Here is a 16572-nt window from a genome sequence, read left to right as displayed (position 1 = left end):
AACCAGTTCAGTTAGCGTAGCTTGTGAACTGTTTACGTCATACCACTACACCTTATTTTAACTTCCTCCCTCCCAACTCCTAGGGTGTTTCTCAATGCCAAGGAACCTTGCCTTGATGTCTTGGCCCCGCCCCGGTTGCCGAGGAGATATGTCACTGGGAGCTGCCAAGACGTGTTCCAATGTTCATGTTCTACCGAGGCGTGTGTTCTCCGTTTGTTAGCCGTTTAGCTAGCTGAGCAAGGATACAATAGATGTGTCTTGTAGCCTATCCTAGGTCAAAATTACCCAGAATACACCGCAGATTTTTCAAACGATCGCGTATCAGAAGCTGGCAGCTACTTCGGGGACAATTTTCAAGTTTAGAAGTAAGACAGCTTACTTAAAATGTTATTTTTAGATCCAAAGAAGTTTTGTTAGTTATTGCTTAGTAGTTGCAGCTTCGGTGGCTAGCAGGTAGTAACTCACTTATATATTTAATTTAATAAACATATACACAATTTAAAAAGTAAAGGGCTCGTTATATATCTATATTGAAAATAATTTGGATCAAATATAACCTAAACTGCTAAAAAAACGTGGAACACACCCACCTCGGTGGTAGAACATGAACATTGGAACACGTCTTGGCAGCTAAAGATGACGTATCTCCTAGGCAACCGGGGCGGGGCCAAGACATCAAGGCAAGGTTCCTTGGCATTGAGAAACACCCCAAATCTCCCATGTCATGTGACGTTATGTGACCACTGTGGAAGCCGCGGTCACGTGATGCAAGTCTTCCATTTAACCGTTTTCTTTGACCAAGGAAGGACAGTGTCCTCATAAGCAAGGCGCCTGACCTTGCAAGACATCGCCTCGCAAGGCCAGGCGCCTTGACATTGAGAAATACCCCTAGACTCAACCCGAGGGTTGGCATGTAACACTAAGCATGACATGTGTATTAGTTACTTATGTATTTTTGTCTATTTCTGTATATTGCAGCTACAATGGTCTTCAGTTAAGAAAAGCAAGCCATGGGTGAAGATTTTTATGTTGTTTACTAGCTGTCTAGCCACACATGCTGTGAGAACAGCATGCGCTCACTACAAAAGGGCTCATTTCTTAGTTTTCACAGGTTGTGCTAAACAAACTCAAATTTCTCAAACCTTACGTCAGATCTGCCATATTTTGGCATTTTGAGAGAAAGGAGAAGTAACTAAGGCATTTGATGTATAATATGTGTGGTAGGTATATGGTATATGTAGCGTAGGAGAAGGCCATGTAATGCAAAAGTTATGACATTTGTCAACCTGCCCTACCAGTGGGCAGAGGTCACCAGACATTAAGTGTTTAGCCGTTTTTTTTCTCCCGGAATATTGTGTGCTAAAAGTTGGGTCATAAAGAATCAGCCAATATTAATGGCACAGTAATAATTTGCTCGTTGCCAGTGATGAAGGGGGATCTGATGTGCTTGTCATTTAGCTGGCGTTTGAACAATCTGACAAACTACTCGTTCGAAACTTCTGCTCCCTGAGATTTTTTTACCCTAATGGCCAAATATTGGTAGGGTCTTACTCAAACAGCAAAATACTGCTTGCTTGCAATGATTTGCGCATGTGCTGCCCCCTATCTCAAGGGAAAAAACGCACCGTCACTTTAAGGACCAACACAGGTTTTTGCTTTAAGTAAATCCAACATTTCATTTAAGAGTATAGGCTTTCATGTATGAGATTTGTTCAGGCAAATGGTGCAATTTAACCTCCGTCATTGCGAAAGATGGTTGATTGGTTCTGGGCATGACATCAGAGGACTTGCTGTCTTTTGTTTAGCTGAAAAAAAGCAAAGTTCAGTTTTTTTTTACCTCAACTTACTCCTGAATGTTTTTCACATAGTATAAACCATCAACTTTTGTTGTTTTCAGTTGAGCTTCTCAAGTCCATGAAGTTTTCATAGATTAATTTCATGGATGTTAATTTTTTGAAGGTATAACACTGCCCTGGTCTTAACACAACAATCAAAAGATTTTTTTAGAACAGCATGAACTAACAGCTATTTTCTTTCTCCTCCCTTCTATACACAGCATTGATTTTTGCATCCCCAAACAAACGGTGGACTCTCTGCTGTGGACCCATAAAACCGGAAACATTAGCCAGTGTGCTTTTGCAGAAAGTCTTGTCAGTTGATGGTTTCTGGGTGTAGCAACAATCGGTTAAGTTTTTTTAATTCTTTCACTAAGCCACAGAATCACGTTTTGTATACGTTCTCATTCACAGGTTTAGATAAGAGACCATTCTTTTTGTGGATTGTGGATTCTAACCACCCTTATCTCCTTTTTTAGTGGAGTAGATGATCATCATGTACTTTGGGTTTGAAGTCCAGCCCCCCCCCCCCCCCCCCCCCCCCCCTCTTCTGCTCTGAGTCAAACACAAAGAGGCAAAAGGTTCATGCAGATACCAACCAGCCAACCAGTTATTAGTTACTTAAGACAACCTCTAACCCCCAAACATGTCCCAAAAGCTCTCCATTATCCAAACTATGTTTCTTGGCCAACATTGTTCTGAGAGTTGTTTCTCGTTCCAAAAGCACGCAGAGAAGTGGAAACACAGGAAAGTGGGTCTAATGAGGTCCCTCCCTCCCCCTCCATAAACACATGCCCTTTTCTGGAGGGTTGTTCCCTAACTCACGGAAAACTGCACAGTAACACTTATGCAACTCTTCCTGTCTCATTTAAGCCACAGCCACTCATCTGGATGGTCTGACACTTCAGACATGAATGAGAGTGGAGGGTTTGTGGGCTACTACAAACTCAGATGAACCATTGTCTCTGACATCTTGCGAGTTTCTTCATTTTTAATATAAAGGGGCCCTTTGGATTAAAATTTTTTGCATAAAAATTAAAACCTCAAGAGGATCCATTTTTAATTTTTAACTTTTCCCAGGAATTTTTTTTATTTTTTTGAAACTCCGTAAGGAGGTAGTGAGATCTGCTTCAAAGGCTCATGGATCAAAGTCCCTTACAGCCACATCCTGCGTTTGTGTCAGATCTGTGGGTGGACAGAGGCGATAGGAACCGTGTTTGAGTCAAACTCGGCTGCTGTGAAGACGAGGGCACAAGGCGTCTGGTTGTCTGATCAGCGAAGGGCAACTGAAGCCATCACAGTGAACCATGTGTGCTGCCGCTCTGGAGGAGTTCTGCGGGTCGATCTTTTGGGTGAGTTCAGCAGACAGATGTTTCACAAGAGAGACAAAGGAAAATAAAACCCCTTGTGTTCTCAACACGAAAAACATGTAAAGCACATATGCATCTAATACACTGTAAAAGCTAAATTACAGAAATGGTTGCAATAGGCAGTAATTTAACACAATTTCACCTGAGTCAGGAACAAAAAAATTATTGAGCAATTTTTTTCAGGTACTTGGAAAATAAAGTACATTTTATTTAAAATATTTCATTCCAGTTTACACTTTCTGAACATGTAAGGGGGGCAGGAATGCTCAAGTTTGACATGATTCAACAAGTCCAGATCGTATCCCTACAGCTGTAATTCTTTAAACAGCTGATTTTTGTATTTTTCTTTATTGGACTCTGTTGTTTTTCCTCTTGTTTTAGAAAAATGTAGACTATACATTTTCTGAGATGGAAATTATTAATAACCTTTTATACTGATGACCAGTTCCACTTGCTTAAATGAAAAGAGTAATATACATTGTTATGTTATGTGCTTCTCACGTGTCTTTTTAGGATTATGTCTTTGCATTTTAACTCCCTTCCATTTTTAACTTTAAGTAACTTAAGTAACCGTGGGCGACGGTGGCTCAAGAGTTAAGTGCTCGCCCGTAATCAGAAGGTTGCAGGTTCGAGCCCCGCTCAGTCTGTCGCTGTCGTTGTGTCCTTGGGCAAGACACTTAACCCACGTTGTCTGCTGGTGGTGGTCAGAGGGACCGGTGGCGCCAGTGCTCAGCAGCCTCGCCTCTGTCAGTGCACCCCAGGGCAGCTGTGGCTACATCGTAGCTCATCCCCACCAGTGTGTGAATGTGTGTGTGGACAGGTGAATGGCTGATTGTGTTGTAAAGCACCTTGGGGGGTTCCAAGACTCTACAAGGTGCTGTATCAAATACAGGCCATTTACCATTTATAACTTGTTTTTATTCATTGTTTTAGATATTTACCTTAATGCATTTGTTTTAACTTAAAATGTTGTTGCATTGTTGACTATTGTCTGTCCTGCGGTTACGGAGCGTTCGCACTCCTTTGTGAAGCATTTTGGTCAGCTGTCATTCGGTTTTAAAAAGTGCAATATAAATAAGCATGGCATGGTATATATTTGTTAATTTCATTCTGTGTTGGTAATCCCATGCCATATTTTGGTTCTGTTTTGAAAACAGTAGTAGAGATTAGATTTGACCTTCTTAAGTTTTGGCTACCTCTGTAGCCTTCTTCAGAGTGTCGCTGATGTTGTCGCATCACTATTCTGTGTTCAAAAAAGAACCAAAATATGGAATAGTTTAGCAGCAAATGTTCTTTACATTTAAGTAACTAGGTTTATTGGAGCCAGTTGACAAAACTTGGTTAAATAAATTCAACATTCCATATTTTTACAGTATAAAATGGTAAAAAATAAATCTCATTTTTATGTTAAATATTCTCCAATAACTGAGTTCTCACTTTTTTAAACCAATTTGTAAAATGAAGAATGTTGTTGTTCAGACCTGACATGTATCACTTCCTGTAATTAAACAAATGCTTTCACACAGATTTCTAATTAAATATTTCAGTTAATTATTAAAGCTTGCACTCATACATCCTCAATGATTAACACCAAACATTTAATCCAAACACACAAAGCTATGCTGCATGACATTTTCATTGAGCTTTAATTAATTCTGTGTTAAAGGTTACAACTTCTTTTATGAAAATGTGTTTGCATGGCAGATGTGATGAATTTGAAATATAAAATATCTTTCTTTGGGTGCTTGTTGTGTTTTTGTAATAGGACACCTCTTCTCTTTTCTCCTCATTATCACTAGACACTAACCAGCAAGTTTCTGCTCATAGAGCAGTGACATTTTACCAAGATTATTTTATTATTTTAAAGTTTAGGCCTAGAAAAGGTAATTATAATTTAAAAATAATCCCTGAATAAAGGTTTAGAAACACGTGAGCCACTGCTGATTCATTATCAACCCTCCTGTTGTGCTTTTTATAGCCTGTAAAACACACATGCTTCAGATAATAAATCAGTGATCATCCATTTATGATGATTGCTTTTTTTAATCAACACAACACATTCAGATCTCTTGTGTATCTTGTTACCCATTTCCCTGAGTAATCTGATCTCATACAACTTATTTTTTAGCTTAAAAAAGAATAATTTTCCATGTTTGAATTACTTTAATTATAAAAGATTTATGGGTCACTTTGGAAGCTTAGGCGTGCGAAAGGAATTACAGGTGAAACGCGATAAATGAGAATGTACTGCCAGAGTTTTTTTTTTTACTTTGACTGAGAGACCATCTAAAGGCTCGGGGAGGATTTGCAGGTATTTTGGATGAATTAGCTGAGAAGATGAATCTTTGATTCTAGAATTTTGAACCTTTTCACAATATTCTAATAGTCTGAGATTTTGAATGTGGGGTTTTCATCAGCTGTAAGCCATGATCATCACAATTATAACCAATAAAGGCTTGGAATATCTGGATTTGCATGAAATCTATGAAACTCTTATATTAGTTTCACCTTTTCTGTAGAGTTACTAACATGATTGACTTTTTGCACCATTCTCAATAAGTTTCACCTATGCTCATTTGCTGAGGTAAATTTTATAAGTCTTATGCTGCAAAAAATGATTTCTCAGAAAGTAAAAAAAAATACTAGATTTATTTAACATGTCTACAAGTTAGATTTTTTTGTACTTTCTTAGAAATCATTTTTTGCAGTGTACATCTCAAACATTACTTTTTAAGTATCACTTACTGGTACTGGTAACAATACTGCTTAACTCGTTCACTGCCAGCCGTTTCATTTTCAGTTTTTTAAGAGTCGCAGAACGTTGCACTCTAGGATGATGTCGACGCCAAAACTAACTAAACAAAGCAGAGAATCACCTCTTACATCAGGAAGAATTTACATGTTTCGAGTGTTATCAGTTCTTTCATAATTCGTTGTCGAATTGTGATCGGCAGAAGCTTTTCTGGTTCGCTCCTCACTGTTTTTACAGCAGCGGCCCAAAGTGATCTCCTAACACGTGGATTTCCTGCTTCCTGATCATGTGACGTGTGACATACACGGATGAAGATCGGCTTTAGAGCTGGGATGTTTGTTCCCACTGTGCGGGGGCTCGTTCCGACGCCCACACAGTAAAAAGATGCAAATGACGACTTTTGTCGTCAATGGTAGTTAATGAGTTAACTGGAAAAAGAGGGGAAATATCACCGCATCACATTAGTTAGACCTTCTCACACAGCAGAAATCTATGGAATAACAATCAACAATACATAAAAATACATAGTGTTTATTTAAAATTTACTCTTCAGTTAAATGCCATCCTGCTGGCGGTTTATTACCATCACAGAAATCAACAGATGGCGGAGGAGGAAGGAAAAGGGGAACAACACTTCATCTCAAATGTCCTCTTAAGCATTTTATTTGTTAATTTTGTTCCTGTTTTGTTTAATTCCAAAAAAAACTGTTTGATTCCTAATTAACAAGGACAAGGGGAATAAAGGGAAAAACAAAAAATTAAAACAAAACATTAGCCCCATGAAAAAAAGAACAATTACCTAAATGAAATAATAAACAACTAAATAAAATAAAAAAACAAAGGACAAAGCAGTCATATGGAGCGTCACAACCAAATATGTGGAATATTTGGTTGTGACGCTCCGTATGACTGCTTTGTCCTTGGATTTTTATTTTTATTTTTGGGTCACTTTTCTTTTTGGTTGTAAATCAAAGAATTGAATTCAAACGCTTTATGATTGACATTTTCTGCATAGTTTAGCAAAAAACCCTTTGTATTGAAAATGAAATTCCAAGTATCAAACTTTTTCTGACTGGCAGAAGTTTTATTAAACACCCAAAACATATTAAAACCGATCCTAATTAGTTTTTGTTCAGACAAAATCATCTAATCATTAAAATTGAACATTATAATCTTTTTAAAAAAAGATAAATTTTACGTGTGTGTGTGTGTGTGTGTGTGTGTGTGTGTGTGTGTGTGTGTGTGTGTGTGTGTGTGTGTGTGTGTGTGTGTGTGTGTGTGTGTTTCTCCAGAATGCGTCCTATCTGGATAAAGCGGACCCAGACCTCCCAGTATGCTTAGAGCAGACCGTTCTGGTCTGGATCCCCCTGGGCTTCCTGTGGCTCTGTGCACCCTGGCACCTGATATCTTTGTGCAAAAGGACACAAGTAAAACACAAGTCCAAGCTTTATCTCTTCAAACAGGTAACACACACCACAAATCCAAAACATAGACATGTGTTTATCTTCAGCATCATGATCGAGTTTTCTGTCTGTCTCGTCTCAGCTCGTGGTGTCTCTGTTGCTCCTGACGGCCATCGCAGGTTTGGCGGTCACTTTAGGAGAAGATTATGGTCCACACAGCTCCTCAGAGAAAAACTCTCCTGTTTACTACACAAACCCTGTCCTCTTTGCTGTCACATGGGTAAATGTTCACCTTTGTGTTGTAAAATTAGCTCTAGTGCTTGTAAACGTTCCTTATTTTAATGTTTTGACCTTTTGTTAGATCCTCATGCTGCTGTGTCAGGAAGCGGTGAGGAGAAGGGAGAGAGCGGTAGACTCCACCACTCTCTTTCTCTTCTGGCTTCTCCTCGTTCTGTGTGACATCTTTCCTTTCCAGACCCTCCTACGACAGGCGCTGAGCCTGGTATGGTAGTCGAGTGAATAAACACAATCAGAGCTGATAATGATGAATGCTAGCTCACTGTATTTAACTGTGCTGCCTCTCCTTTATTCTTATGTTGTTGTTGTTTCAGGGAGAAGTCAGGGACATTCCTCGTTTCTCCCTTTTTAACATCTCCTTCGGGTTGGAGGTGATTGCACTTATACTCTCCGCTGTGGCAGATGTCTCTCGGGAGGACCAGGAGCTTATTAAAAAGGTTCTTTTTATGTTTAAAAAAAACTTTTAAAATGAAATGTACTGCACCCTAATTGCTGTTTTATTTCTGACTTTGTGTTTCACAGAATCCAGAAGCTGGTGCAGCTTTCATAAGCAGAATCACTTTCAATTGGTTTAACAGGTAAATTCATCACTCCTACAAAAATGATTGAAGCTGACGCTCCCATGTGCACTTTTAACCAACACCTCCTTTTATTTTTTGTTAGTATGGTGATGAAAGGCTTCAAGCAGTCACTGGTTCAGGAGGACATGTGGGAGCTGAACGAGGTGGAAACCACAGCCCACATCAGCGAGAGTTTCCAGCAACACGTGAGGTCCGAGCTGGGAAAAGCTCGGGTTCGATTCCAGAAGACCTTGAAGAAGAGAGTGGTTAAAAACGCACTACAAGAAGAAACTTCTCAGACGGGCTTCACCAACAGTATGGGTAAAGGTGTGAGTCAGGACGTTCTGATGATGGTGAGTTCCTTCAAACATACAGTTCTAGTAGATTCTCTGGTAGTTTTCCCTCTAAAGATGTGCTTCTACATTTTACTTTAGGAAGACAAAAAGAAGAACAAAGATGAAAAGAAGAAAAAGGAGGAAAAGAGTTATCCAAGCGACTGGCTGATCATGTCCATTTACAAAACCTTTAAATGGATTCTGATTGAATCTGCCGTGTTCAAACTGTTGCAGGACCTTTTGGCTTTTGTCAGCCCTCAGCTCCTCAAGTGAGTCACATTCAGTTTTATAAAATGATCAAGAGATGATCATTCTTCATTTATCTTGAAAATAGCTACATTGAACCACTTTTGAAACATCGAGATTACTGTACCAGGTAAATGCACTTTAGAACCATACAGCTACATTTTGCTGCAGTCATTAAAAGGGAAATATTATGACTTTTTTTACTGAGTGATAATAGTTCTGTGGTCCATACTTATGAAGGTCTGTAAATCCTTACACTAAATGAACTCACTGGTCTGCTCAGGCCTTACTTCCCTTCCACAACTCTGAGATCAGCAGATCAATTCCTCCTGTGCATCTCGAGGATGCATTACAAATCTCGTGGGAAGCTGGCCATCTCATTCACTGCCTCCAAACTAGGGAATGCACTTCCCCTCCACTTTTAACACATTTTATGTCATTTTTGACTCATGAATTCTATCTTTTATGGAGACTAGACAGTTTTGCTTGCTTTTAGCACCCCCTAGTGTATGTTTGTAGAATCAAAACCAAAACCTTTCTCCTCGCTCTGCATTTGTCTTTTTAACCTTAATCTAACAGCTCTCCCAGCGTTCCTAAGTGTCTACAGGAGTGATTCATCACTAAATTAAACAAATCAGCTGTGTTCGTGATCTAAAACATGCAGGAAACGTGGTGAAGTCCCAACAGACCGGACCGGCAACTGTGAAGTTGCAAGTGCGATATTCTGGCCACACTGGGTGATAAGAGCTATACTGGCTCAAGAAAATGATTTAAAAATATGAAAAAGTTGCTAAGTATCTCTTTAATATGAAGCTTCTCTGTTCCTTACTGTACAGCACTTTGGTCAGCTGTCATGCTGTTTTTAAATGTGCTTTATAAATAAACCTGTTATGGTAAATCCCTGTCGCATAAAGTGGTTTTCTGCAGTTTTAAAGTATGACAGTTTTAGTACCTTCCAAAATGAGTCATTTCAGGACTCTGTCACTTAAAATAAAACAAGCTGGAACTGGCCACACTGGTGACTAAATGAAAAATGACCAGCACTTGTGTAGCACCTTTCTGAATCAGAGGACTACATCACAGTTGATAGACTAGATTAGAGCAGTGCAATAGCAATCACTAAATGAACTAATGATTCACAAACGAACATGTTTTATTGATGATTCCATTTTTTTATTCTTTTGACTCGTTTATTGAACACAACTACTGTATCTCCCAACTAAAACTACAAAAATGTAGTTTCAACTATTCTTCAAAATTTCTTTTAATAAATATTTAACTAGAGCAATTTTATTATGATTCATCTATTTTATGCTGATTCCACTTGAGCAAACAAAATCCTCCTATTTTTGCCCACACATACAATATTGTTACCCAGAATGTGCAATCAGGTTTTTAACGTCAGAGGAATTCCATTTTAAAGCTAGCCTGGCCGTCGTTTAACAATTAACCACTCATCGATGTGTTTAAACATCAACCGCTTACATCAGGATGGATTATAAAGCAGGGAACAAAGATACCTAATGGTAAAAAGGAAAAGAAAAAAATCAACAATATGTAATCCATTCAAGACAGAAAAAGTTGCATTAGTAAAATTCTTGTAAAACAGCAGATCTAATATCCATTAACATATACAGTGGGGCAAAAAAGTATTTAGTCAGCCACCGATTGTGCAAGTTCTCCCACTTAAAATGATGACAGAGGTCAGTAATTTACATCATAGGTACACTTCAACTGTGAGAGACAGAATGTGAAAAAAATCCATGAATTCACATGGCAGGATTTTTAAAGAATTTATTTGTAAATCAGGGTGGAAAATAAGTATTTGGTCACTTCAAACAAGGAAAATCTCTGGCTCTCACATACCTGTAACATCTTCTTTAAGAAGCTTTTCTGCCCTCCACTCGTTACCTGTATTAATGGCACCTGTTTGAACTCATTATCTGTATAAAAGACACCTGTCCACAGCCTCAAACAGTCAGACTCCAAACTCCACTATGGCCAAGACCAAAGAGCTTTCGAAGGACACCAGGAAAAGAATTGTAGACCTGCACCAGACTGGGAAGAGTGAATCTACAATAGGCAAGCAGCTTGGTGTGAAAAAATCAACTGTGGGAACAATTCTCAGAAAATGGAAGACATACAAGACCACTGATAATCTCCCTCGATCTGGGGCTCCACGCAAGATCTCATCCCGTGGGGTCGAAATGATCATGAGAACGGTGAGCAAGAATCCCAGAACCACACGGGGGAACCTGGTGAATGACCTGCAGAGAGCTGGGACCACAGTAACAAAGGTCACCATCAGTAACACACTACAATGGCAGGGAATAAAATCCTGCAATGCCAGACGTGTTCCGCTGCTGAAGCCAGTGCATGTCCAGGACCGTCTGAAGTTTGCCAGAGAGCACATTTTTCTGCTAAGGGGACAGGACGACTGATCCGTGTTGAGGACAGAATGAATGGGGCCATGCATCGTGAGATTCTGAGCCAAAACCTCCTTCCATCAGTGAGAGCTTTGAAGATGAAACGTGGCTGGGTCTTCCAACACGACAATGATCCCAAACACACCGCCCGGGCAACAAAGGAGTGGCTCCGTAAGAAGCATTTTAAAGTCCTGGAGTGGCCTAGCCAGTCTCCAGACCTCAACCCCATAAAAAAATCTGTGGAGGGAGTTGAAAGTCCGTGTTGCTCGGCGACAGTCCCAAAACATCACTGCTCTCGAGAAGATCTGCATGGAGGAATTGGCCAAAATACCAGCTACTGTGTGTGCAAACCTGGTAAAGACCTAAAGTAATCGTTTGACCTCTGTTATTGCCAACAAAGGTTATGTTACAAAGTATTGAGTTGACTTTTTGTTATTGACCAAATACTTCTTTTCCACCCTGATTTACAAATAAATTCTTTAAAAATCCTGCCATGTGAACTCATGGATTTTTTTTCACATTCTGTCTCTCACAGTTGAAGTGTACCTATGATGGAAATTACTGACCTCTGTCATCATTTTAAGTGGGAGAACTTGCACAATCGGTGGCTGACTAAATACTTTTTTGCCCCACTATATCTTCTCCCTCTCTTTTCCAGAATGATGATCTCTTTCACTCAGAAGCCGTCGAGCTATGACTGGGAGGGGTATCTGTATGCGGTGCTGCTGCTGGTGGTGGCTCTCCTGCAGTCTCTGTTCCTGCAGCAGTATTTCCAGAGATGCTTTGTTCTGGGGATGAAGGTTCGCACGGCCATCATGGCTGCTGTGTATAAAAAGGTAAAAACAGAAGCACCTGCATCTTTTACACAAGCCCACCAGCTCCCAGGAAAGTTGCTCCTCAGTCTGGAAACTCACTATTTTAACACACTGAGAGGAAAAGGAGAGAAACTAATCATCTTTTTTATGGTTTCAGTGTATTCAGAAAGTAGAAAATAATTAGCGTTAGCAATAAACTCAACACGTTAAGAGAGAGGCATGTTCTTGTGGTACATCCCACATCTGAACAGACCGAAAGATAATCAAGTAAACGCCTCTTTATTAACACCTACTTTCTTTTACTAACACACTGGCCGTTTCTAAATATGCGCACTCGTCTGAACTTGTATATTCACGTCCTTGTGAGTTCTCACCAGTGATGGCCCGAGTATTGTTCCAATCTTAAGTACATATCATGGCACGGCCACTCAAAGTTCCTGGATGGGTTCTTGCTCCGCCCTTTTTCGAGGATGTATTAATGCATCCTTCTGTCATCCAAAGCGTCACATGGACCTCAAGGGATAAACCATCAATCCTGCTTAATGGTCTACTTTCCTCGCGGGGTCACCCATAAAGACAGTGGGAGGGTCAATTTAACAATGGGAAATTCTGATATTTTATCAGTTTTCATCAAAAGTGTACCAAATATAATACAAATAATATGGTTTAGCTGTTATTTTGTTATTTAAGGAACAAACTAGACTTTTATATTTACGTCAGGTCCTTTTAACAGTCGCTAGAAACAAGCAGCACTTGTTGCCATGACACAAATGAGTACGGTTCTGCTCCAAATGCCGTCCTCATCCTCATGTACTCGGTAGAATGGACCTTCTGCTGTACTTGCCAAGAACATACTTGTCTAGTACACAAGAACATCCTAGTGTAGTCGGGTATTGAGAAACGGACGCCATCAACACGCTGTAAATGTGTCGTATTTAAAATGATCCGTGCAGAACCAGTCCTTCCTTTGTGCTCTGTTGTTTGATATTATATTATAGTTGTCAAGAAGTTCATAAACCATTGTTAAATTTTTATTTACATTATTAATTTTGATCAGCCAGCCCTGGACTGAGGTTTAAACTGTCCTGATACAATAGACACAAATCCCTTAATTGTATGGAAAGTTGCGTATTACTTTCATTCAAAAACTCAACTGTATACATTAATCATTACAAAATGCGTTTTGGATAAATTTATAATTGCTATGATGTGTTGCAGCCAAACACCAACTGTTAAAGCAGAATGGCCCTTAAGTAGTGACATTAGTCACTTCTAGTGTTCACTTCCCTTCTCAAATTTATAACTGTCTTATGTACCCCCCCCCCCCCCCCCCATCCCATCTGTCTTTTTCTGAATTCTGTTCTTTTTTATTTATTTCCAAGGCCTTGGTGATGTCTAATGATAATCGTAAGGAGTCAACAGTTGGGGAAACTGTGAACCTCATGTCGGCAGACGCCCAACGCTTCAACGATGTGACCAACTTTATCCACCTGTTGTGGTCCTGCCCTCTACAGATCGTCATTTCCATTGCTTTCCTCTGGATAGAACTGGGGCCCTCTGTGTTGGCAGGTCTAGCAGTGATGGTGCTGATGGTGCCAATCAATGGACTATTAGCCAACAAGGCCAGAAAATTGCAGGTAATCAAAATGCATGAACATATGAAATCCCTACTGGACCAAACATGTACTCAGGGAACTGTTTGTGTTAGAATTTAAGCTTCACGTCAGAAATAACTTGTTTTGTCTTTGATATAATGAAAATATTAAGATTATAAATATTATATCAAAGGTGAAAAGACCAAGTTCACTGAGAAACCAATTCTTACTTGCTGTTTTTGTTTTCTGTTCACATCGTCTACTTTTATGAAAAAAGTTCTTTGCTGTGTTTGTTTTTTGCTAGAGTATTACTTCCAGAGCCCCGAATGCTCACGTGATCTCTCACAGAGATGGAATTTAACCTTCCACATCTTTAGCCTTCATCTTTAAGCTCTGGCCCCTTGCTAGAACTCTACCTTGCCTTCTTTTATTAATTTCCAGACACCAAATTTAGTTTTTCCAGCTTTACTTTGAAACTTCCAGTAACCAACCAAAATGTTTCTAAAGGCCATTCTGTCCACGTAGCATCATTTAATCTTATAACCTACTATTTCCCACTGTGCAAAGACCAAGTTTGGATGTCCTACAAACGTGGCCTGGACTGACAGACTCAATATAGACATGATCTCCACGTCCATGCGACTTTGTTTGCAGGGAAGTGTTTGATTGGAAATCCTTCGAAAGTAGATCATCATGGATGCTCTCCCTAACGTACTCCAGGATCCCTGTTGTTCCATCCGGCAGAGAAGCTGAATTTTGGGCGAAATCCTTCCATGTGTTGTGAGGAGCTGAAGTTATGACGGCTTTATTTCCTTTCAGCTGGTCATTACTCCAATGGTTCCCAGGGATTTTTGTAGCCACCATGAAAACCTGCAGAGCTCATAAAAGTTCTTTAGTTGTGCTCCGTCTGTCTTTGGTACCAGTCAGGTGTTGCTTTGTTGTCTCTAAAGCCCCAGCTATGGACTTACTGGTTGATTTACGTTGGCATATCTTTCCTACTTAGCAAAACAACTCTTGGATCATGATGCCACTTCGAAATTAGTGGTGAATCAGTCAGTGTGAGAGTTAGAGGTGCATTCAGATCTTCAAACACCCATTCTTTGAGCTTCAAGTGGCTTTAAATATCTGTCATAATTATTAGTTTCAGTCTTTACTCTGCTTCCTTTAAGGCCACTTAATCAAAGATAATCAATGCAGCAGGGTAATTACCCTTATGCCATATCTGTCATGATCATGCCCTGATCTGTGTTTTCCCGTCTCCCTACAGCAGCAGTAATCTAGCTGATTAATTCCACCTGTGCTGCTCACTATTTAAGCACCTGGCTCCTGCTGCTCAGTGCGAGATCGTCTGCTGCCCTGTCACAGTCCTTCGAGTGTTTGTGTTTGTGTTTGTGTTTGTGTTTGTGTTTGTGTTTGTGTTTGTGTTTGTGTTTGTGTTTGTCTCTGTCTCTGTCTCTGTCTCTGTCTCTGTCTCTGTCTCTGTCTCTGTCTCTGTCTCTGTCTCTGTCTCTGTCTCTGTCTCTGTCTCTTCGTCTGCGTCTGTCTGCTAGCTAGCTAGCTAGCTATTGTTCTCTGCCGGACTGACCATGGAGCCTGCCTGTTTTCCGACCTCAGTCTGTCTGACCAGGGAACCCGTCTATTGCCTCAGTTCCAGTCTGAATCTGAGTACTCTCCTTCATCGGCATCCCTCACCGCTGAACACCGCTGCTGTTTTCAGAAGGCCCCGCCACCCGGAACTGACTCCAGCTGGTCCCGATCGCTTTAACAAGTCCTTTAATAAACTCTTTAAAACTTTCTCTGTGTTTGACTGTTGTTGGATCTGGCTGATGTCACTAGGTCTGACCATGACAATATCATGTGTTTTATTTAAACTCATGACTTTCATGGTAAAATCATCTAATCGCTGCTGTTTAATTGCAGACGTCTGCGCTATACAAATGTATATTTTTCCTGTTCAACTTGAGCTTAAACATATTTGTCTACAGGTTGAAAACATGAAATTCAAAGACAAGCGGCTGAAAATCATGAATGAAATGCTGAATGGAATAAAGGTGAGTGCTGATCCTCAACACGCTTCCATCCTTACTCAGTATTGTTTTACTTTAGTATTTCGGTGCCCTTTTTCCACATCTTTCAGATTTTGAAGTTGTTTGCATGGGAGCCGTCCTTTCAGGCTCAGGTAGAAGGAATTAGAGGTGAAGAACTGAAGGTCATGAGGAAGTTTGCCTACTTGACATCTGTATCCACATTCGTCTTTTCCTGTGCCCCAGCGCTGGTGAGTCGTCTGAATGAGAAAGTGAAAAAGTGATACAAATCCCTATTAGGGGTATTAGAAAACCGATCTTACACCCACTCTTTATCGTTCTTATTCCATGCCAGGTGTCTCTTGCCACATTCGCGGTGTTTGTTGGTGTGAGCCCAGACAACGTATTAACTGCAGAGAAAGCTTTCACTTCCATCTCTCTCTTCAACATCCTCCGGTTCCCGCTGGCCATGCTGCCCATGCTTATTGCTTCCATTGTGCAGGTAAAGAAGCCACAACACTTTTTGTTCATGTACACACACCAGACCTATAATAACTTAATCTGTTCCTTCACAACAGACATCAGTGTCTAAAAAGAGGCTCGAGAAGTTTCTGGGAGGGGATGAACTTGAAAGTGACATTGTGAGGCACGACTCCAGTTTCAGTAAGTTCACCATCAAGATTTTCAGTTTTCTCTGCTTTTAAAAAGGTGGTGTGTAGTTCCTGGTGCTAGGGGGCAGTACATACATACTTTTCAGGGTAGTTTTTCACCATATCACTGCGAGAGAATGCAATGTTGATTGTCGTTTTCTGGCGCTGTAGTCTCCGGATCTGCTCGGGGTCCTGCGCCTGCCGATGACGTCATCATAATACAGCAATACCTTTTGTAGATTCTGTTCCTACACTTAGGTTTTG

The 16572-nt window shown here is 40.2% G+C and overlaps 1 protein-coding gene across 1 annotated transcript in view; it reads left to right on the top strand.

The window, feature by feature from the left end:
* Positions 1-2917: 2917 nt before the first annotated feature.
* abcc2 (ATP-binding cassette, sub-family C (CFTR/MRP), member 2) overlaps positions 2918-16572 on the top strand; it is a 35170-nt gene continuing 21515 nt past the window's right edge. The window contains exons 1-14 of the mRNA XM_070542416.1: positions 2918-3187; positions 7250-7420; positions 7503-7640; positions 7722-7862; positions 7972-8094; positions 8180-8235; positions 8321-8570; positions 8652-8821; positions 11883-12060; positions 13422-13676; positions 15620-15685; positions 15772-15909; positions 16014-16160; positions 16237-16321. Of these exons, the coding sequence (XP_070398517.1) occupies positions 3143-3187; positions 7250-7420; positions 7503-7640; positions 7722-7862; positions 7972-8094; positions 8180-8235; positions 8321-8570; positions 8652-8821; positions 11883-12060; positions 13422-13676; positions 15620-15685; positions 15772-15909; positions 16014-16160; positions 16237-16321 (1963 nt within the window). The 5' untranslated portion in view covers positions 2918-3142. The remainder of the gene's footprint in view (positions 3188-7249; positions 7421-7502; positions 7641-7721; positions 7863-7971; positions 8095-8179; positions 8236-8320; positions 8571-8651; positions 8822-11882; positions 12061-13421; positions 13677-15619; positions 15686-15771; positions 15910-16013; positions 16161-16236; positions 16322-16572) is intronic.

Source organism: Nothobranchius furzeri, chromosome 12 (genome assembly GCF_043380555.1).
Source record: "Nothobranchius furzeri strain GRZ-AD chromosome 12, NfurGRZ-RIMD1, whole genome shotgun sequence".
Taxonomy (NCBI): Eukaryota; Metazoa; Chordata; class Actinopteri; order Cyprinodontiformes; family Nothobranchiidae; genus Nothobranchius; species Nothobranchius furzeri.
This window is presented reverse-complemented; position numbering and strand designations above follow the sequence as displayed.